Below are 21,739 nucleotides of genomic sequence, written 5' to 3'. Positions count from 1 at the left end.
TGGAGTTCCTTCTCAGTGTATTTTATCTGTAGAGTTTGTGTTACTGTAATCTGAAGCAGAGAGTTCCTTCTCAGTGTATTTTATCTGTAGGGTTTGTGTTACTGTAATCTGAAGCAGAGAATCCCCTCTCACCTTAGTGTGTCTGCACGGTGTGTGTTACTGTAACCTGAAGCCTTGACTTGAAAAACCTTTATTTCGGTAAAAATTTACCATAAAAGACAATCATATAAAACAGTACATTTAAATGATTTGTACAATGAGATGTAAAATACATAAAAACAATACTGGAGAGGAATCCTCATATAATAAAAACAGATCCATACTCAGTCTATGTTTTGAGGCATTGCCTTCTGATGGACCAAAGGGCGCCCAGGTACTTGGCCATTGTAAAAACAATATGGTCTGACAAGTCAGTTTTTAGGACTCTGTAAGCGTGCAGACACTTCTTAAATCCCAGGTGACCTGAAGCAGGGAGTTCCCTCTCACCTTAGTGTGTCTGCATGGTTTGTGTTACTGTAATCTGAAGCTGGGAGTTACCACTCACCCTAGTGGGTCTGCATGGTTTATGCTCCTGTAATCTGGACAAGGGTATTACCTCTCACCTTAGTGTGTCTACATGGCTTTGGTTACTGTAACCTGAAGCTGGGAGTTCTTTGTCTGTGTATTGTGTCTGCAGGGTCTGAGTTACTGTAATCTCACGAAAGGTGTTCCCTCTCACCCTATTGTGTCTGCTCGATTTGTGTTACTGTAATCTAACTGGTGCAGCAACACTCTCTCAATTTGTTTATTTTTTCATGGACTATTATGTAGCTCGAACATGGCTTATGAACATTAGATAACTTTACTGTGGCCAGTATACCATGTTCACAGTGAGTGAGGCAAACCTAGTAATAGTACAATGTAACCAGGACAACATTACGAAGTGAAGATAGTCACAATGAAAAAAATAAATTGAACCATCATTAACACAACACACAGTGCAGATTAAACAGTGGTAGGAAAGTTCTAATGGTCCAAACATGGATAATACAACCCAAGATTTATAAATGTTCAGAGAGAGGAATCCATGAGGGACAGCTAATAGATGCATTTCCACAGAAGGATGTTAGGATGGGGATAATGACAGCTGCAGTAAAATGCCAGTGGTGTGGGGGTAAGGAGAGCAGAATGGGTTCCACGGATCTAAGGCAAATCTACTGGGTTTCCCAAGAGAACCTTCTTACCAGTTCTTGTAGAAGCGCCGCTTGCATTCGTCACTGAGATGCTCTGCAAAAATGGTCTTCAGACTCCGTAGCCCATGGGGGGTCTCGATGTACCCCACGATTCCCACCACGACCATAGGCGGCGTCTCGATTATGGTGACGGCTTCCACCTCTTCCCTTTTGGAAATCTCTGGCAAGTTTAGAGCGGGAAAAGAACATGCATCAGACACTCATCTTTAGGTTACAAACTTACACGTGGTTTGATAGTTTGGAAGAGGCTGGCAACATTGCATGTATTTAATGAACCTACTCTTGACAGTAATTGCTAGAGCCGGACAGGCCTTTTCATCCACCGGGCATTTCCCAGGTGGGCTGGAACTCTTGGAGTTCGGTTTTCAAAGCCTAGGGTCGCTTTTTCCAGCTTCCTGGGATTAACTGCAGCAAGCCCAGGGAGGCTTCAAGAGAGAGAAAGACAGGTTGGAAGGGGGAAGGGGGAGAGAAAGTGATCAGAGCATGGACGCCAGGGGTAGCGGAAGTGACATCCCATGCCTTTTGACCACCACTTTCACTCTCGCACACATACTTATACACACATTCATACATATACACTCCCTCACACATAAACACACTCTCACCACAAGCAGGTACACAACATTTAAAAGCATTTTTTACTTATCTCAGCTGCCATGGAAAGTCATATTCCAGCTTATTGTACTCCATTTTTAATACACTATTAGTGAATAATATATTTTATTTATTCACTATCAGTGTAATAAAAAGTTTACTGAATATAAAGAGAGTGGAGCCCCAGCTGACCCTGTGTTCCTTGCACTGAATCTGCCACCTCTGAAGCCAGGGATCACAAAGCAAGTGCTAGGGGTAGCAAAGGGCAAGTCAGGTGTCCAGCTGCAACATCTGGGGACCCCGAAATGACGTCCATGATCAGAGAAGGAAAATAAAGCAGATGAGTGATGTGTGATGTGTGAAGAACATTTATAAAGCGCACTACCACTCCAGGGAGCATCTTGGCGCTTAGACTCAAATGCTAAGAGGCGGAAATAAAGTTCTCGATCAAGATAGTTAAACCAGTGATTTGCAGGCTGAGTCTGCCAGACTCTAGATCCATGTCTTGAGGAAGGATGAATGGAAAGAGAAAGAGAAAGAGAGCTTCAGCAGACAAAGGGAATGGAGCTTGTTTAACCCCTCCCCTGCTGATGACGGAACCGCTCCGTCATCAGCTGCGGTGGCGCTGTGCTGATGACGGAGCGGTTCCGTCATGGCCCGCCTGACGCTCCTGCGCGGCGCGAATTCCGCGCCTGCGCTGAGCGTTCTATTGAGCGGGCGGGGCCATGACGGAACCGCTCCGTCATAAGCACAGCGCAACCGACGCTGGTGACGGAGCGGTTCCGTCACCAGCATGCGCCCGCCGCTCTTCCGCCCCGCCCCCTTAGCACTGCGGTGGTATAGCCGCCGCAGTGAAGTGGTTAAGAAAATTTGCCAGTTCTGCTTTCGGGTCCCTAGTCCGGCCCTGGCTATTGCAACCACCCCTTGATTGGTGGAAGGATCCTTACTCATGCCGCTTCGATGAACCTCCCGCAGAGTGTGCGTCATGCCGGCCTTGTAGCCCAGGAAAGCAGCCAGGTGCACCGGTTTGCTGGGGTCATCCTTGGGCCAGGTCCTCACTCTTCCTCTGTGACGACGGCACCTCTTGTGGGGGAGGAAGCCCAGGTGGCCATGCCTGGGAGCAGAAAACTTGCGATGGGACTAGGGATTGATAGAAGAAAAGAGAGTAAATATCATGCAATGTCATGCAAAGACTGACAAGTTTGCTGTTGCAGTCACTCTTCTTGGCCGTAGAGGGCGCTTTTGACAACTACATTAAAGAAGAGGCCTTTGAACAACACTAAGGAGAAAGTTGGGGAAGCTGGGCACCAGGTTAACTTTTCCCTTAGCACTTGGAGGCAGGGGCGTAGCTTGGTCAGTAAGATTTGTGGCGGGGGTGGGGGGTGAGTTTTGGATTTCACAACAATGACACAGGCATATCTTGTTAACATACATAGTCTGGGAAGCAGGACATGAGGGTGGCTTAAAGAGCAGTGGAAAGGGAAAGCAGTGTAGATTGTTAGCGTTACTTAAAACGAAATATTTTGTAAAACAACCATTTTTTACGAACTGATGGCATGTTATCGATGAGCGACTCCTTCAGACTCTGGCGCGGTGCATTTTTTCCACATTTCCACAATGCAGTGCTGCTGATTTCCATGCAGGGATGCACAGAATGAATGTAACTTAATCTGAGACGAAGCATTTTGAACATTCTGAACTAATAGGTACTCATGCAATAGATAAAGGTTGATACATTTAAAAATTTTGCATAGGATGTACCATACACCACCAGGCCTACACATGGCTGAAGTTGAGGTGGATTTGAAATGGTATTATGCACCTGGCCTGGAAATGCCCCCTGGTAGAGTCCTTCTGGTGTAAGACTTTCCATACACTCTCCAAGATTCTGGAGCATGAGATTGCCCCCTCCCCATTAACAGCTTTGATTTTACATATATTACATGCATTGTAGACATGCCAAACAAGTGAAGAGTAGCCTTCATCTGCCTATTAGCTGAAAGAAAAGTGATTCTCCACTGGGGAGAGGGTTAGTACCCTGGTTAAAAGACGGGATGAAGGACTTGATACACTGTAATGAGAATACCGAAACGTGTTGAAATCCTACCCTCAACATCCCAGCCTAGGATCATTTGGGCTTTCCCACGTAATTTTTAGAGCGAGATCAGATGGTAAAGCATGATATACTGGGAGATGGGAGCTGAAAGGAGGATTGCTGATCACAAGCCTTTACACTGAAGGGTGCTATTACCGGAGACACATCACGTGTGTGGAAGTGTTGACAGTCAGGAGCGGCAGGGACGTAGCTTGGTCAGTAAGACTGGGGGGATGTGAGCTTCAGATTTTCCAACAATCACACTGGCATATCATGTTAATCATTATATAAGAAGTAGCACATGAGGGTGGCTTAATGGCCAGTGGAAAGACAAAAGAGTCCAGATTGTGAGGGGGTACTTAAAACACAGGAGCATCACTTTTTCTGACGCTCCGGTGGTGCAGTGTGCCGGACCATATTTACATGGCTATGCAAAGTCACCCTCCATGGCTTTTCAGGACCTTGTAAATATGGGCCCCTTTCATACATTACTCTGTGTGACAGGGGCATTCCATGGATGTTCCCACACAGCACCCATGGATTCAGATGCAGCCCCAGATTTACAAGGTTTCGCAAACATGAGAATGCGTCAGATTCTAACGCCTCTCCCAGGGAGGCGTTAAAGTGGCGCTACAAGAAGAAATACCTTTATTTCTCCTCGTTGTTTGCACTTTCTATGTGTACTGCACCCTTGCACCATGGTGCAAGGGGGCCTGCGTTGGCAATAGGCATCCAATTGTGCGCTAGTGCAGAGGAAAGCAAAGGGATGTGTTGTATTGCTGTAAATATGAAGCATCCCTGCATTTTCCTATTGACGCAGCTTGTTGCAGCAAGATGACTTACAACACATCGCTGCATCATTTTCTAGTAAATAAGCCCCACAGTATTTTGTAAAATAACTATGTTGTAAGATCTTCAAAGGAGAGACGAGAGTGTTTGTGTGTGTTTGCCTGAGTATTTAAAACTCTTCGGCAAAATCCAACAAACACCTTGAAGTACCTGACTGAAAGCTCCTATACAACTTATTTAATAATAAATATATTTATTAGGGGGTGTAGCACCACAAGCATCACACTGAATGAACTATGGGGTAACAGGGCATGATAGTAGGAAACAGTGAAAGACTCCAGATTAATATGAGCACAAAATTATTTTGTAATGCTTTTTTGCATTCTCTTTTTAATATTTTGTATCGTTTACTTAAAAAAGGACAAATAAGAAAAAAATGGATTGCTTATATGCTGTATGAGTAGCAGGTAGTGTTGCTCTTTAAATTCAAATAAATTACCAGAAGTTCACACCATCTGTAACATAGGGCCTATACAAGGAAAAAAACAAAAAAAAAAAACAACAAAACGTGCAAAAAACAGAGTCGGTAAAAGTTATTGCAAATTGCACAATGATTTTACCAAATCCATTCTCTTTTTGCACACGGACCTCTGTACTAATAGTTCGGTTTACAAAAACCTGATTCGCAGTGGGTCGCAATTAGACCTAATTCATGAATATTAAAAAAGTAGGTCGTAAATCATAACCCACTATGAATTGCTGCCATCATAGGGATAGTGGCCTGCTGAAGTCAGCAGACCCCTAAGTATGATTGATTTTAAATGAAGCGATAATTTTTTTTAAGTGCAGCTGATTTTTCTTAAAGGAGAACGCGATGTGTTTAAAAAACATAAAAAGTTTAACTAACATTTTTTTAAAATAGGCTGTGGTCCATAAATAGTGGTTTTAAAATAGTTTTTTTTCAACATTCACAAAGGACCATGTTATAATTGTATTATTTCTTTTCCTTTTGCTAGTGCCCTACCACTACCTTTCAGTAGTTAGTAAAACATTAATACATTCCATTTCGGTGTTTGGAAGAGATGCCCTAAACATGCCCCTTCCAAACACCAATTCGATATGCAATCACAAGCCCAAATTGCAATTCGTTAACAAGTTACCGAATCGCAGTTCGGGTTTCTTACAGACCAAAAGGCCTTTTTGTGGTCGCAAACAACCTGATTTTGCGAATCGGACCCTTTGTGACTGCAAAAAGCCTTTGTACATCCCGCCCATAGTTTTAATGTAAACAGATGTAATGTCAAGCAGCTTGGGGCACAGAAATCCTACAGAGCAGAGTAGTTTGAGATGTGAGTTTGTATAGTGCAACATGTGGTGATCATATCTAAGGAGGACACAATGGGAAACTATTTTACAAAACTATGGGGTGCTGAGAACTACAGGCTGACTACTGACATAATGGGGTTGATTGCCATTGTAAATATTACTAGTAAGGCCTCATCTGGAGTATTGTATTCAGTTCTGGATGCACAAGTCCTGTGGGTGACGGTGGAGTGGAGACAGTCCAGAGAAGACCTGCCAGAATAATGCATGGGTCATACCACAAGGCACATGGGAAGAGCTTTAACCTCATGCACGCTAGCGTTATTCTGCTCGCACGCTGAGATTTTTAAAAACGGGCTCGTCATCAGAGTGCGAGGAGGCTACGCCATGACAAGCCCAGCTCGTCATCAGCGTGGAAGGGGTTAAGAATGGAAATGTGTACATTGGAGAAAAAAAAGCATAGGGTTAGTGTGATAGAGACTTTCAAACTTGCAATAGGGGTTACAATTGTTAAGGAGGAACACAAGATGAATCAGTTAGTTAAACACTCACTGCTGTCGTCTGTTGTGATCTGCAGAGCACAAATCCGAAAACCAGCCAGGGCAGCACAGCCTCCAAGACCGGCCCACCAAGGACCACTATGGCTCCAATGACAAGTCATGCAGAGTAAGCATGGGCGAATTTTGCGAATCTGGCGTTCGCGAATTTGCGTATTTGCGAACTCGCAATCCGCAAAATCTGCGAATTCTCGCAAATTTTTTTTTTTTTGTGTTCGCAAGGATTTCTGCCAGTTCCCAGTTCGCGAGGGTTTTGTACCAGTTAGCAATTGCAAACTTACTTGTCGGCTCGCAACGGTCGCGACTATGTTGTTTCTACGTCTGGTTCATCATCACAGGTTCCCAGCACCCTCTGTTTCACCACTGCCACCCTCTGTTTCACCCATGCCACCCTCTGGTACATCAATGCCACCCTCTGGTTCATCATCACTGTAGATTATGGGGGGGAAAAGCAAGCACACCTGCCCTGATTCAACTGACATGAATTAATTTGGGGGTGATTTATTAATGTGTCACTGTTTTAAAATTCCAGTCTGGCACCTGCTTCCTTATCTGTAATTTGCTTTCTGTTGCAGTGCAATTTTGTTTTCCAGGACCTTTGTGGCCTACTTGTAGCTATTCTATGAGCCTGCTGTGAGGGTCAGAGCAGGGTCATAGAATTGTTGCAACTAGCAACTGAACTCTGGAGGGGCCCCAGTCAGGAAGCACTACAGGGAATGGTTACTATTACTAATGATGAGTTTGAACTTTTGCACCTGCTGAGTGCTTTCAGTTTTGCAAAACTCGTTTTTCTGCAGAACAGCAACTGTAATGCCCCAAACAAACATAGGCAACTGAACTCTGGAGGGGGCCCTCAGGAAGTACTACAGGGAATGGTTTACAGGGAATGGTTACTAATGATGAGTGAACTTTTGCACCTGCTGAGTGCTTTCAGTTTTGCAAAACTCGTTTTTCTGCAGAACAGCAACTGTAATGCCCCAAACAAACTTACTTGTGAAAGTTGATTTCTAATCCAAAAGTGATCCAAAGAAAGTCAAAAGGCCTCAAATCCAAAAAAGTGCAGGCAAATGTCAACCTGAGGAGTTATTCTGATAAAAATCATCATTTTCAGAAGGTCTATGCTGCTTGCTAGGGGATTTCTTGTGCAGAATTGCAAATTTTGTAATTTCGCGAGTGTAAGATTATTGCTGCCCGCCGCACCTACATGTTCGCAATTGCGAACTCTCGCGATGCGTCGCCAAACTCCAGCGGGATCCTGCAGCAAGATCCAAAATGGCGCAGCACTCGCAAAATATCGAGAAAAACAACTTGGCAAACGCTGAATAACGGTAAGTGAACGCCGCACGTCGCAATATTGTATCACCAAGAAAAAAAATCCGCTGCGTGCGAATTTGCGGATTTTCGGTAAATTCGCGAGAGTTCGCGGTTTGCGAATTTACCGAAAATCCGCAAAATCCGCGAGCGGAACGGATTTTCCGCCCATGCTTAATGCAGAGTTCTATAGGTGAGTCTACGCGGCTGGAATCACACATACAGGCTGCAATCACCATATGGAATTTCAGCAATTGTGTGATAGACCACACAGAAAGGGGAATAACTGCATGAAACCCACTTTTCCACCTGCTCTACGTAGGTGGTAGAGGTCTGTGAGAGCTCCAGTGCGGGGCTGTTATAGGGAGACAGTGGTCTGGGGAGAGTGGGGTATGAAAGGGTAATATATTTCTGGTTATGCCTGCAGGTGTGTGCCTCAGGGATCACAAGTCTCTCCCCAATTTGAGGGACGAAATCCAAAATAGTGCAGAAGTCACGAACCGGGTGAAAACCACACCATGCAGTGTTAGTACTCACATGATGCAGTATTACCACTCCTAAATACATCGGCTTCACAATGAGGGAATCTTCAAATGATCCCCCACCAATACCACACCTGAACGGAAACCCTCTACCTTAATAAATACTGCCTGTTGGAAATATCCTCTGATGCATGAACTATTAACCGGACATGTTCTTAGCCCAATAACTGTTCATTCAAGATGCTCATCCCTGCAGCCTGTACCCTGGAACTTAATCTTAACCTGTGGTGTTGTTCCACATTCGTCCATCTTTCTCTTCATCCTTTTTTCTGACTCTTTCCATCTCGCTTTCCTTCATTCTTTCTGTTCTTTTATTTGTTCCTTCTTGCTAGCTTTTCTGTCGATCTGTCTTCCTTCTCTCAGTCCTATTCATTCTACCTTTCCTCACTCCATCCTTCGTTGTCGTTTCCCTTCCTTCCTATTCATCCTTCGCTCTCGCCATCCAAACATCCATCCAACTTTCCTCCTTCTTTTCATCCATCATTTTATCTTTTCTCTCCATTATTCATCTTTTTCTCCATCATCCACCATCCAGCCTGCTCCACCCCTCATTTTCTCCATCTATTTGTCCTTTCATCTTCAGATCCAGCCTTTCTTCTTTCTGTCACTCTTTCCTCCTCCTCATCCATCCATCTCGGCATTCCCCCAGCCATCCTCTCTCTAGCCTTCTCCCAACCGCTCCCCCCCGCCCCCACTTCTATTGCATTCATGAGCTTCTTGGAGATCAGAGTCTCTGATCAAAGTCAAAGGAACCAGAAACAAAGACTTACATGTTTCATGTTACAAATCACTACCAGTGATGCCCCACCCCCGCTCAAGCTGCTAAAATGGAGAAGGAATGACGCCCCTGGGCGCAGCGATAAAAACAACTCTACGGAAGTGGTAGAATAGGAAGCCAGATGCACTAGTAGGATTTCCAGATTGGGAATTACTCACAACATAGTGGTTCTATCAACCGCAATGGTTTCCAGCATCCCGGCCAGTGAGATTGAGACGCGATTGAACATGGAAGGTGCGTGATGTGCCCTCCCTCAACCCTTGGTGCAGAACCCTCAATCTGATGGACTTCCTACAAGAGGTCTTTGCCGGACCACAGAAAGACAAGGGGGTCTCACCTGGAGCTGAACGGTAACATACAAACTGCTGAATGTTGTGTGTTATGTTATTTCCATCCTCCCTCGACATTTAGTCGGTGGAGTCGGTGGAGAGTTTCCGGATGGAGTCATCACTGTGATAGTGAGGCTTGGCAGCGGAAGCGGCACCATATAATTACCACAGGTACCAAGTGCGGAATTAAAAAACCAGTGGGAACATGGCAGATTTTATGGTACCACCCAACTATAAATCAAGTTCAAACAAGGGAGTAGCCAGAAAAATAAAATATCCCCTACTTTGACCTATACATAGTAATACATGAGCAAGTAAAGTGAGTGACACCAAGTCTTCCTATGAAGTGCCTTGGGAACAGTATCCTTGGGGAAAATGTGCACAAATTGGTGCAAAATCCCGAATCTTACAGAAAGATTTTAAAGGAATTTGACCAAAAAACACACATTTACTAATACTGGCTTATTTCTCTCATTTATCCATTCAATCTCCTTTCCTTACTTTTATGCTTCTTTCCTTCCTTCTTTCCATCGTTTTTCCTTTGTTGTTATGCATTTCATTCTTTCTTTCCATCTTTCTTTTCTTCTGCCTTTTCTTCTCTCATTCCATCCGACCTATTTCTAGTTGTCCATCCTTCTCAATATCACTTTATTCTTATCATGCTCATGTTGTTCCATCACACTTTCTTTGCATCTTTTCTTTTTGCATTACTTTCATTCATTAATTGTTTTATCTCTTACCTTCAGTCGCCCAACCTTTTGTCTCACATTTCTTTTTTATTTCAATATATTTGAATGCCTTCCCTCTTTCTGGACTTTCATTTTTCTTATTTATTTTGGTGTACCTACCTTTTCTTCTTTCCAGCCTTCATTTTTTCTTTTTTGCCTTTTTCCTTTCTTTTCTTCTTTTACATTTTTTTCTTATTTCCCATGTACTTTTATACCCTCTTTCCTGCATGCTTTTTTTACCTTCTTTCTTTCATTATTTGCATTTTACTTTTTCCTTTATGCTGCCGCACTACGTTTGCCTCTATCTTATGTTTTTTTTGTCATTTTAATATTTTTTTCTCCTTCTGACTTACGTTGACCTGAGAGCCCGAGGAAAAAAGGTAAGAAGGGTCATAAACCAATTGAACCTGCTCCTGTAGCACCCGCGCTTAAGCTGATATTGCAGGTGGTGAACTACGCCCTTGGGGTGACCTATAAACACAGAGAAACATTTTCCAGGTAATGGACACCTATACCGATTATGCAAAACATAAACGATCTGGCACAACCCTCAAGTCTTACCCACCAACAAAATCAGAACTCATTGAAACTAACAAATTCACCCTGATGGCAGAAGCACCCTTCCCCAAAACAGAATTAGTTTCTTGCCTGTAACGAGATTGTTTGGAAGGACAAACCACTGACTAAGGAAAGTCACTGAGGTGGCCAAGTAAAGGCAGATTGTGTGCTATACAAAGGACAATCAGCAAGAACCGTACAACAGGGAGCACGCGCCAAAGACAGACATCGGCATTCCAGAGGCATAACACTGCAAAACCATCAAGAACCACTAAGATCCGAGCGGTGGTGTTAGTCTGTTGCAAAGCCCCACAACAGCTGCTAGCGACAGAAATGAAAAGACACACCAGCTGCAAGGCTGGGAGCTGTGTGCTGGACGCAGGAAGGTTCAAAGGGCACAGACAGTGCAAACCATTCTACTAACATAACTTGACTCCAAGTTTAAGGTCATTCGGTTCATGGTTTGTATACATCCTGGAGGCACAAAGTCAAGGTATGTTAAGATACACAGTACACAAGGCTCAAGGTCCTGCCTCCCCCTCAGCCAGTGCAGCACAAGGCAACAAAAAGCGTCTATAGACTCACTTTCGGACACAGAAGGAGTGAGATCAGGACAGACAGACGTCTTGCAGCTCAAAAAGCAAACATTGACCAACCTCCAAAGACAAAGAGGCGCAGATACAAACCATGGGGGCTTCAGCAGCGCGCGCCTGCCAGCGGCAAGAGGACGGTCACTACTGCAGCGACAACCTGAAACTTAAGATGTTGTCCAGGCTGAAGGCACAAATTTAGCTGCTGGCTTCATGGGCTGCTAATATTAATTCCATAGGCATGGGGAGCTGGCATTGCTTGACGTCCAGGGCAGTTGTCCATGGGGAGGGAGAGTGTGCAGGTCTTAGTTTAGCACAGACGCGGCGTGAACCTGCAGCGAGCTAAGCATAGTGCTGCCTTGAGCACAACACATGCGACTGTCGTGAAGGTGTGCATTAGCAGCGGTGTCCTGATGTTTGTTGGTGCCCACAAAGTTTCAATCTAATAACGCAATTCAATTGTACTACTGGATATCGACACCTACAATATCGTGGTATAAGAATATTGTCATGACAGGGCCGAACTGGGAACCCGAAGCAGCCCTGGCAATTTTGTCGGACCGGCACCCAGCCCGGGGAATGGACAAGGGTGAAGCACTGCTGCTTAACAAAACCAGCCCCAGCACTGCTGCGTAACAAAACCAGCCCCAGCACTGCTGCGTAACAAAACCAGCCCCAGCACTGCTGCTTAACAAAACCAGCCCCAGCACTGCTGCTTAACAAAACCAGCCCCAGCACTGCTGCTTAACAAAACCAGCCCCAGCACTGCTGCTTTTGTTACCGGGGACAGATATTGCAGCATCGCTGCAAAACTGGTTTCCAGTAACAAAACGGGCCCCTATCACTCCAAACGCGGCCACCACCCCTACAGCCTCCTGGGTAAATGCCCAGCGCCTGCTATGGCCAGTCCGGCCCTGATTATCAAGAAAAAATAGAGGGACAAAGTATCGAAAGGCAAGTGCATATAGGGAAGTATAGGTTTACTCCACATCTAGGTCCTTTGAAGATATATGCACCGCCGCATGGGTTCCTATGTGTAGTGTCAGGTATAGAAAATCTAGACTTACTTACTTGCAATATTTTTTCAATATTTTGTCCTCAATAGTCTGCCACGCCAATATTGTACATTTGATATTCATGGAGCATATCACGTAATTTATATGTCAACTACTAACTTATTATCAAGTTAAGTAGATGATTAGTTAAGTATCGTAAATCTATGCTTGCCTATGTATGCTTACTTTGACGATAATGTTTAGTCAATATGCATGCAGGCCGATAGGCTTCACTTAAATATTATGATGTACAACCGGGCACTGACCATGAGGAGAAATCTCTGTAATTATAAGTGTTACTTGTTCTATGTAGAAGCACACTTTTAGCACTAGTATAGCCTCCCTTTGTCTAAAAAAAAAATACATTGCTGTGTAGGAAGTTATTAGCAATGGTCTTCTTCCCCATTGGAACAGAAGATCAGAGCCCCCATTACTTATAAATAAAAAATGCCCCTCTTGGTTACAATTGATCCCAGAAACCAAGGCTGCAACTTACCAACATTTTGCAGTGAGCGCACTGACCTTCAATAAACGTCCATAGCGCAGTATGGCTTTATTGACTGTTCTTTGCCAAACACTGTAATTACAAGAAGAGGACAACCTCCTTTTCAGTGATGGCTGCCTCAGCATGCATTGATGGGTGGAAGGTGTGACAGAATCAGTGTGGCAAATTTCACCAACATTGCTTCTGCTCTGAATCTTGTCATTCAGGAGCTACACACTCCCTACCTACCCCGCCACCCAAAACATTGATCTATAATCTTTACTTTTAAAACTCATTCAGGTTTCTGAACCAAAACTATATTTTATTTCCTTCAGTATTGTAAAGTTTAAGTTACTTCATGTTTGTTCGACTTCAAGTTATTGCAGACTATTTGCTTACTTCAAGTGTCCTCCATTTTCTTAATTTCCTTCGAATCCCTAGAACAGGAAGTGAAATTCAAGGGGGTGGGAAGGTAATTATTTCTGTAGACCCATCGCATCAATTAAAATGCAGAGCGAACCCATTAGATTGCACTAATTTCATAAGAATGGTTAAAATGACACTTAAGGCGCGGCGGTCTTCCGGACGCCCTATTACATTTAGGCCTGGTCAGACCGCCATTGCCCCGCCGCAGTCACCAAGGAACCGCCGTTCCCTAGTGGTGTTGCAGCTGTCTTGAAGCCGCAATGTTTTTGGCGGGTTTACTTCAGTCCCGCCAAGCATATTATGAGTTTTCTCTCCGCAACGGTTTCCATGGCGGTTCCTCTTCCATGAAAACCGCGGCAGAGAGGAAGCAGGGCCTCCTTGTGTCTCAGGGCCATGGGGTGCATGCAGGGGGGCACAACATGTTCCTGCACGGCATGGACTTGCAGGACTTTACAATCCATGCTGTGCACAAACTGCTTTTGGGGTTCCCATTACACTTCCCATAATCTGGCAAAAGGCCCGACCAGGGGTTTGGCGGTGCACCCCCAAACTCGTATTCAGGCGCTAAGTTTGCTGAACTGGACTTTCTCCCAAATCTGCAGGTCACCTCAACGCTTCCGAAATGTAGGACCATCAAAAACCCTCACATTTCTAGCTGCATTTTCCAGGTTTTCGAAATTCTTTAATCTGTTGGATTCTCAGTAAAATTTGAAATACGAAATGCACCAACTGATTTTTGTATCAGTGAAAAGACAGAACAAAATGGTATTCAAGTTGGACAAAAGAACTGTGCGAAATAGCGACCAGAATAACACACGCAGTCCAATTAATTCATTATCTCTGATCCATCCTCATGCACAATTTGTACTAGTGCTGTGCTTGAAGTGCTGGAAGGCATGACTGGTGAGCTACTTTGGGGCCATGAAGAAGACAGGTTTATTATCAATGGACTCACCTCTGTATCTTGCTGGGGACAACGTTTGCAAACTCTTTCTGGTGTGCGTCAAAGGAAGGTCTGATGATGACAAGAATTCTGTCACTTTGGCCCTTAACACGCATTTTGGCCCGCGAGTCTTCGCTGAGCATGAACGTTTTCTTGGTGGCCTGTCAAAGGTGGTGTGGCTCCATCAAGGTCTTCCATGCTTGGATACATTTATACAAACTTGAGAAGCAACTAATAAAACAATTCTTTAAGACAGAGTGCTAACAAAGACCAATGTAAGTAAGACAACAAGGTCCTCTGTTGGAGTGTGTTCTTTTTTATTATTCATGCTTTATTTCACACATAGGCAAAGAAGTGTGCAGCTAACGCGTTTCGCCAACATATGGCTTCTTCAGGGCATCCAGAAGTGTTCGAGCAAGGGTCGCCAGTTCCAGTGCACCCTCTTAATGCTGAATTGTTCGGGCATCTGTTACTGCTCTAGCAAAGAAAACACTTGTGGTCAATTGCGTCAGTCTCTCAATTTCTCGATAGTGTTATAATATCCAGAAAAGCTGCAGAGGCCCGGCCACATTTGCACGAAGCTCCCACCCAGGGGTTACCTGAGGAAGTGGAGCAAGAACTTTGGAATTCTGGGAACTGTAATGTGCAAAGTCTGGCATTAACAAGTGTTTGGAAATATTGCATTGAAAATTTTGGATGGTAAAACAGTTTACATTTTAAGTTGTATTTATATAGTGCTTCATATGATCTCCCTGCTCTTCCTGAACAGCGGAAAACAATAGGTGTAATGAGTAACCACTGTGCTAGCACATATTAGCCAAGTTCATAAGGACGATAGACTCACTCAGGGTGTTTTTCTTATTTATATATTTTTTAAAGTCATTTATGCATGGAAATCTCCATATTAGTTCAATAAAAAATGCCCCATTTAACATGGTCAATAGGGTACCATCATTGTTTAGCAGAACACTGACAACCACCAAAAGTCAATTTTTTTGCACACCCTACTCATCCGCCGAATGCTGCATCGCCCCATTATGTCCCATCTATATACCAAAATACTACCCATGTCACGTATGCATTTTGCGACGACTGTGAGGACCTTCTTTTGTGTTCCTCCTCCAAAGGTAATGGGTGAAATAGCATCCTTCATCCTAATGAAGTCAGTGTGAGGTTCTGTAATAGTTTCAGCCACCAACCTCTATATCACACACAACATGATGCCTTCACCTATACCCCTTTCCAATACAACAGGTCGTCCCTCCAGCTCAAACCCCTCAGATCCCAACCCACCTCAACCCAACCCTTTTATTATTCTATGACAAATGTGTTTTGTAATCTTTATTGCAAAATAACAAACCCTTCTCAATCACGAGTTACATTTATGCAAGCAACAATGCGAATGCTCTCTGAACCCATATTTCATGGCATGGGGAAGAGTGTGTGTCAGAAAAGACAGGAAATAATATGACTGGTCAAGACCAGTACCTTTTGGACATTTAATCCAATATGCCGGTGCCTACACATGGGCAGACATACCATTTATTGGCAAAGCAATGCTACAATTTGCAGAAGTGGTTCAGCCGCTAAAGCTTCAGTATGGGGAATCACCCCTCATTATTCATCTAGGTTTTGGGTGGGCTAGCATTGGGCCAGGCAAAATCAAAATCAGCAATAAAGTGGCACCAAATAAGCAACTGAGTTTTGCAAAGATTGAATTTTGATGCCACAACATTTGATAAACTGTGCTGCAATATCCAGGGATCTCGTGTATCCCTCTCATTAGCACTATCTATGATTTATTTGGCACGATCGAACTTACAAGTCCACAGCTCTTCCTTTTGGACTTTCCTCATCTCCTTGGTGCTTCAACATGGTCATTTGTCCAGTGGTAGAGTTTTTCAGGACACGGGTAAAGAGGTTAAATATATACCTTGACAACATGATCTTCATGCCCACAGACCAACATCTCACCAGAACACAAGGTCAGGATGACCATTTCATCCTCCAGATCAAAGGTCACAAGTCAGACCTGGTTCTCAAGAACTGGTTAGACGTCTTGAACTTCACAGCCAACTTAGTTTCAGGGACTTTGCAACTGACCAGAGAAACAATCAAGGCAATAAAGAAGAAAAATTTCCTGAATCCGTACAAATATCTAATTTCACTGACTTAATTGTCGGACCCCTGGCTTCAGTCATGCAGGCCATATTTCGAGAACCCCTCCACTATCGAGCCCATTTGCAATTAAAGACTGCACACCAAGGGTTTAAACCACACATTCTTGATCCCTATTTAAAAAGAATCCAGAGCAGAACCCACTGGTGGCTTCAACACATGGAAGAGCTGAACAGTAGAACAATCTTTATATGCTCACTGTATTTCAGATGCCAGATGTTCGGGCTGCAGAGCCAGATGTGATTCTACATCATCAGGAGGCTCATGGTTTGAACAGAATCTCTCTCTGCGCATACAATTGTTAGAGCTTATAGCTAGATCATTTGCAATGGATTCCTGGACCAAGAACAAGGTCACCGACTGAATTCTGTTAAAGGTGGAGAAGATCTCAGCAGTACAGTACACATATAAGCTGTGGATAAAAAAGTCAGGGACATTAGCGAACATAACAAAAGAACATAGCTACTTTTCTTGGACCATAGGGTGGCTTTATTAGCAGACCCCCTCCCGGCCAGAATCACCTCTGTGGCAGCCTAGCACTGCAGACATCTCACATATACCAGTGTTTGGAAACTAACCCTCAGATCTCCTAACGGTATTGGACATTGTTCGGCCATGACAATACCATTATTTGCTTCTCACCCGAATCACCAGATTCTAATTTATTACAATTGGCGTTTAAATTTGGACGCCAAAGCCACTGATGCACTTCTTCAGAATTGAAAGGGGAGAAGGAATCTACCTTTCCCCTTTTTGCGTTGATCTAAAGATTAGCAAATCAGTTGAGACCTCAACAAGCAGACGTGGGACTTGTGATTTCACTATGGAGAGCACAAATCAGCTTCCAGATTTTGATGGAGTTGTCTGTTGCATCTCCAATTCTGCTCCCTCAATCTCATCATCTTTTGGAGAACCCATTGGGTCATTCAACCCATTGATCACATCAGGTCAACTATGTCTTATGCCAGGTAACTGCATGGAGACATTGGGAACGTCAGGTTTTTCACAATCTGATCCATTCTATATGCACCAGTCATGAACACTGAAACCTCAACAGAGGTATAGGTCAGCTTGGAACAAATGGACAAGTTGGTGTTCGGGTCGGTGTCTGGATCCCATGAGGGCAGGTGAAAAGGATATTGGGAACTTCCCATCTGGCCTAGCTCAAGAATAATTGGTTTAGAGAACTTTTAATTCTTTTAACTTGCCATTTCGGTAGATTGTCAAATGATTTCCCATCTCCCTGTAGGAATGCATCTCTTATTCAGAAACGACATCTTTGCATGATCCAGTGCTTGACAGAATACGCGGTGAGATCTCAACAGGTGAGACCTAGAGATGCTGCCATCTACTGAAATGTGAATGTAAGGGTGTTTGTATCAATGTACACTGCCACACTAGTGAGATGGGTGAAATGGATAATGTGAGAGACAGGAATAAATGTGGACGTATTTGGTGCTTACCCTGTTAGAGGAGCAATTGCATCAAATCAGATCCAGGTGGGTTTCTGCTTAGAACACATAATGCAAGCTGAAGATTGGTCTTCAGATTTAATGCACAGAAGATTCTATTCCAAAAAAAGGACTAATGTAGGATTCACATAGTTACAGAAGCCTTGACTAAGAATAATACTCGCCTCCTGTCCTGCAGTAGAATGTAAGATTTCCTGGCTTTCACATCTAAAAGGTTTAATTCTATTAAGGATATTGAGGAAAGTATTGTCCCATCCAGACTTGATGGCATCATGACTTCTATGTATCAAAAATGTATCAACAATATTTTCTTTTCCTAGCTCTTTGATATTTTTATAATAGAGGTCCACAATATCTGCACAACCTGGTGAAATCTTATTCACCTGGTCGGAGTCTTAGAACCTCAGGTACCGCACTTGCTATGATCACGGGTGCCAAAAAAGCCAGGATGGGTGGTTGGTCCTTTGGCTATCAAGCCGCTAATCTATGGAACTACCTTTCCCTGCACTTGAGACTGGTACATACTGAGGCCATCTTTAGGAAAAAAATAAAAACCTTGAAAGTTTAGACAGAGTTCATTTTTTCTTTAGAGTCCTTGGCACTCACTTGGACCTTGGCTGTTTTATCTCCTTGGTTTGGGATGACTTCGCTGCAGTCGCGGTTCGCATAACTCGTGGGTGGGGGGGGCAGGTGGGGGGGGTCGCGCAAGGGTTTGCATGGGGGTTTGCACAGAGATGGTTAAAACTATTTTTTTTAACTTACCTTACCGGGTCCTGCGTTGGCTCCACTCCTGGCAGGGTTCTGCGCCCCCGTTTCACTGGAACAGGAAGCATGCATCCTCCTTGCCCTCCCCTAAGGCAATCACAATGCTGCAATGGCAGCGTTGTGATTGGTGCGGACTGCGCCTGTAGGGAGGCCACTTTCGCTATGTAGGCTGCATGGAGCCAGCATAGAGAAAATGTAGAGTGCGCATGAATGGTTTGGTCAGCCCCGGAGGGCCGACCAAACAGTCAGGGCCCACAACAGTGAGAAAACCACTTCTCCTGAACCCGCCCACCCACACGCCTCCAACCAGGCATACCCTCTCGCCCGCCTCCAACCAGGCATACCCTCTCGCCCGCCCCCAACCAGGCATACCCTCTCGCCCGCCCCCAACCAGGCATACCCTCTCGCCCGCCCCCAACCAGGCATACCCTGCCTTCTGCTTTCTCACAGCGCGAGAAGCAGAAACATAAAATGGTATTCAAAATACCTTTTTATGTTTCTGCTTCTCGCACTGCGAGAAATCAGTGAGGTGACGCTCCTCTGCCATAATGGAAGAGCCGCCTCTGCTTCTCTGCATCATCTTTCTGTTCCTCTTCTATGGTTCTTAGCGTCTCTGTTAGCTGTTAGCACGGACGCTCCAGCTGGAATAATCTCAGTGCTTTCAAAACTACCAACATAACATAACATAAACCTGAAGTCCCACTCATTGTGAATGATACACACCCATTTGGAGATTGGGTTGAGCTCTCACTCACAGCAAGCTAAATTAGGATGACCAGATTTTGAAAAACAAAAACTGTTACATTTCACAAACATGGAAGTAGGACTAAAATGTGCACATCAACCAAGGGGCACAGAATGATTTAAACTACAGCACTCTTCAGCATAAATAAAACAGATGACGAGGTACTAAGTGAAATAAATTAAATGTAACTTTTATACAGACTATCTAAACTGATTTCTGAAACGGGTGGCAACTAATCTGTATTGGAAAACATCAAAGCTCAAAGCTCTGGCTTCAGTCGATCCTCTCTCAAAACCAGGACATGTTCTGATCTGAATTCAGTTGAATATGCCAGGACAGAGAATGAAAAACCGGAGCTGTCTCAGCAAATCCGGGACGCCTGGTCACCCTAGGTCAGTGGTCTTCAAACTTTTTAATGCTGCGCTCCCCCAGTGCAAAAACGTAATTAATCGGGCCCCCCTCACAATTATTCCTTTAAATTACCAATTTTTAAATATGTCTCGACATATTTAAACACAAGAGATATTTAGACATTGCAGTTAAATTATGTTACTGTTTTTAAAATGCAACCAAATTCATGATTGCCAAACATACTGTTCTGGTCAGGCAGGCCTTACTAATGTGTAAAAGTATCCACAGTGTGATTATTAGAAATGGGGGTGGGGGTTTTGAAGAATATTTGAAAGTCCCTTACCTTTTGACACATACTCCCAGCTAGGATATAAATGACAAAAGATGCTAGTGATGCCCATCACAGAGCAGCTTACTTCTGCTCATTTTTTCCCCTGCTTGAAACAAATCACTGCTATCAGCATAATGCTTCTTTTGGCCACAGCCTGGGCCCCCCCTGGGATCACTTGTGCCCCACCCCCCTCGGAGGCACACTCCACAGTTTGAAAACCCCTACCATGGGCTAGATATCATATGGGTAAAAGAGCTATCACATCAACTATACATGCAACTCTTTTCGGAGCTCTGCTGGGCACAGAGTAGCTTCCGGGAACTTTTCAGCCTCAACGAAGCATACTTGCCAACACTTTAGAAGAGGAAAGTGGGAGATCTAAAAAAAATAATTGGGAGAATGCATTTCTCCCATTAACTTCTATAGAAGCAGAGGCCATTTCAGGTGGGAGATAGCCAAAATAAAGCCATTTTCGGCTTCAAAAATTGTGAGTCTCCCACTTGAATCAGGTGTATTGGCATGCATGAAGAAGGCTTCCTACAGACTACTTCACTTGATTTGAGAAACCGCTTTGGGCACAACTTCTCACATTTTCTTGTATGCTGCAGAAAACAAACAAGCATTGGCAAAGCCAATAGGTCTCGTTTATGCAAGCGCTATAGGTTTGCCAATATGTTTTAGCAATGTTGTACACTCGAATGGCTGCTGTTCAGCATGGCTAAATGTAAGTGATATAAAGGAGAGTTGTGTGGAGAGTCGTAAAGTGGATTACAGTGGAGTGTCATGGAATGGCGTGGAGTGGCGTTCAGTAGATTTGTAGTCATGGAGAGAAGTGAAGTGGAGTGTCATGGAGTAGTGTACAGTGTTGTGGAGTGTCGTGGTGGAAGCAGAGTGTCGTAGAGTGGAAGGGCATAGAGTTGAGTGAAGTAGAGTGGAGTAGAGTGTCAGAGTTATGTAGAGTATTGTGGAGTGGAGTGGCTAGCGTGTTGTGGAGTGGTAAGAGTAGAGTGGTATAGCTTAGAGGATGTTGTGTAGAGTGGAGTAGAGTGTTGTAGAGTAGAGTGGCGTAGAGCAGAGTAGATTGCCAGAGTGGAGTGGATTGGCTGCGAGTACTGTGTCATAGAATAGAGTGGAGTATAGTGGCATGAAGTGGAATAGAGGGAGTTGCATAGAACCTTGTAGACTGGAGTAGTGCTGTAGAATGGGGTAGAGTGCTGAAGTGTGGAGTGACATAGAGTGGAGCAGAGTACCCGTGGAGCACAGTTTAATCGAGTAGATCATCATAGAGTGGAGTATCGTGGAGTGTTGTAGAGTGCAGTGGTGTAGACTTCATTGTTTTTGAGTAAAGTTGTGTAGAGTGCATTGGCATAGAGTGCAGTGACGTAGAGTAGAGAGTTCCTAAGTAGATTGCAGTGGTATAAAGTGCAATAGCGTAGAGTGGAGTGGTGCAGAGTAGAGTGGCATAGAGTGAAGTGTCACAGAGTGGAGTGGTGCAGTGTAGAGTGAAGTAGTGCAGGGTAGAGTGCAGAGGTTTAGATTAGAGTGGCATGCAGTGCACTGGTA

At 44.1% G+C, this 21,739-nt stretch overlaps 1 protein-coding gene across 1 annotated transcript in view; it reads right to left on the bottom strand.

Moving 5' to 3' along the window:
* The window catches only part of RPL3L (ribosomal protein L3 like), an 88,390-nt gene extending 76,733 nt beyond the window's left edge, over positions 1-11,657 (bottom strand). Inside the window, exons 1-3 of the mRNA XM_086940514.1 lie at positions 11,523-11,657; positions 2,774-2,966; positions 1,224-1,392 (exon numbers count right to left, since the gene is read on the bottom strand). Coding sequence (XP_086796640.1) covers positions 1,224-1,392; positions 2,774-2,966; positions 11,523-11,525 — 365 coding nt within the window. The 5' untranslated portion in view covers positions 11,526-11,657. The remainder of the gene's footprint in view (positions 1-1,223; positions 1,393-2,773; positions 2,967-11,522) is intronic.
* Between the last annotated feature and the right edge of the window lie 10,082 nt (positions 11,658-21,739).

The sequence above is a fragment of the Lissotriton vulgaris genome, chromosome 10 (genome assembly GCF_964263255.1).
Source record: "Lissotriton vulgaris chromosome 10, aLisVul1.2, whole genome shotgun sequence".
Classification (NCBI taxonomy): domain Eukaryota; kingdom Metazoa; phylum Chordata; class Amphibia; order Caudata; family Salamandridae; genus Lissotriton; species Lissotriton vulgaris.
Note: the sequence above shows the minus strand (reverse complement) of the source record. Positions and strands in the feature narration are given on the sequence as shown.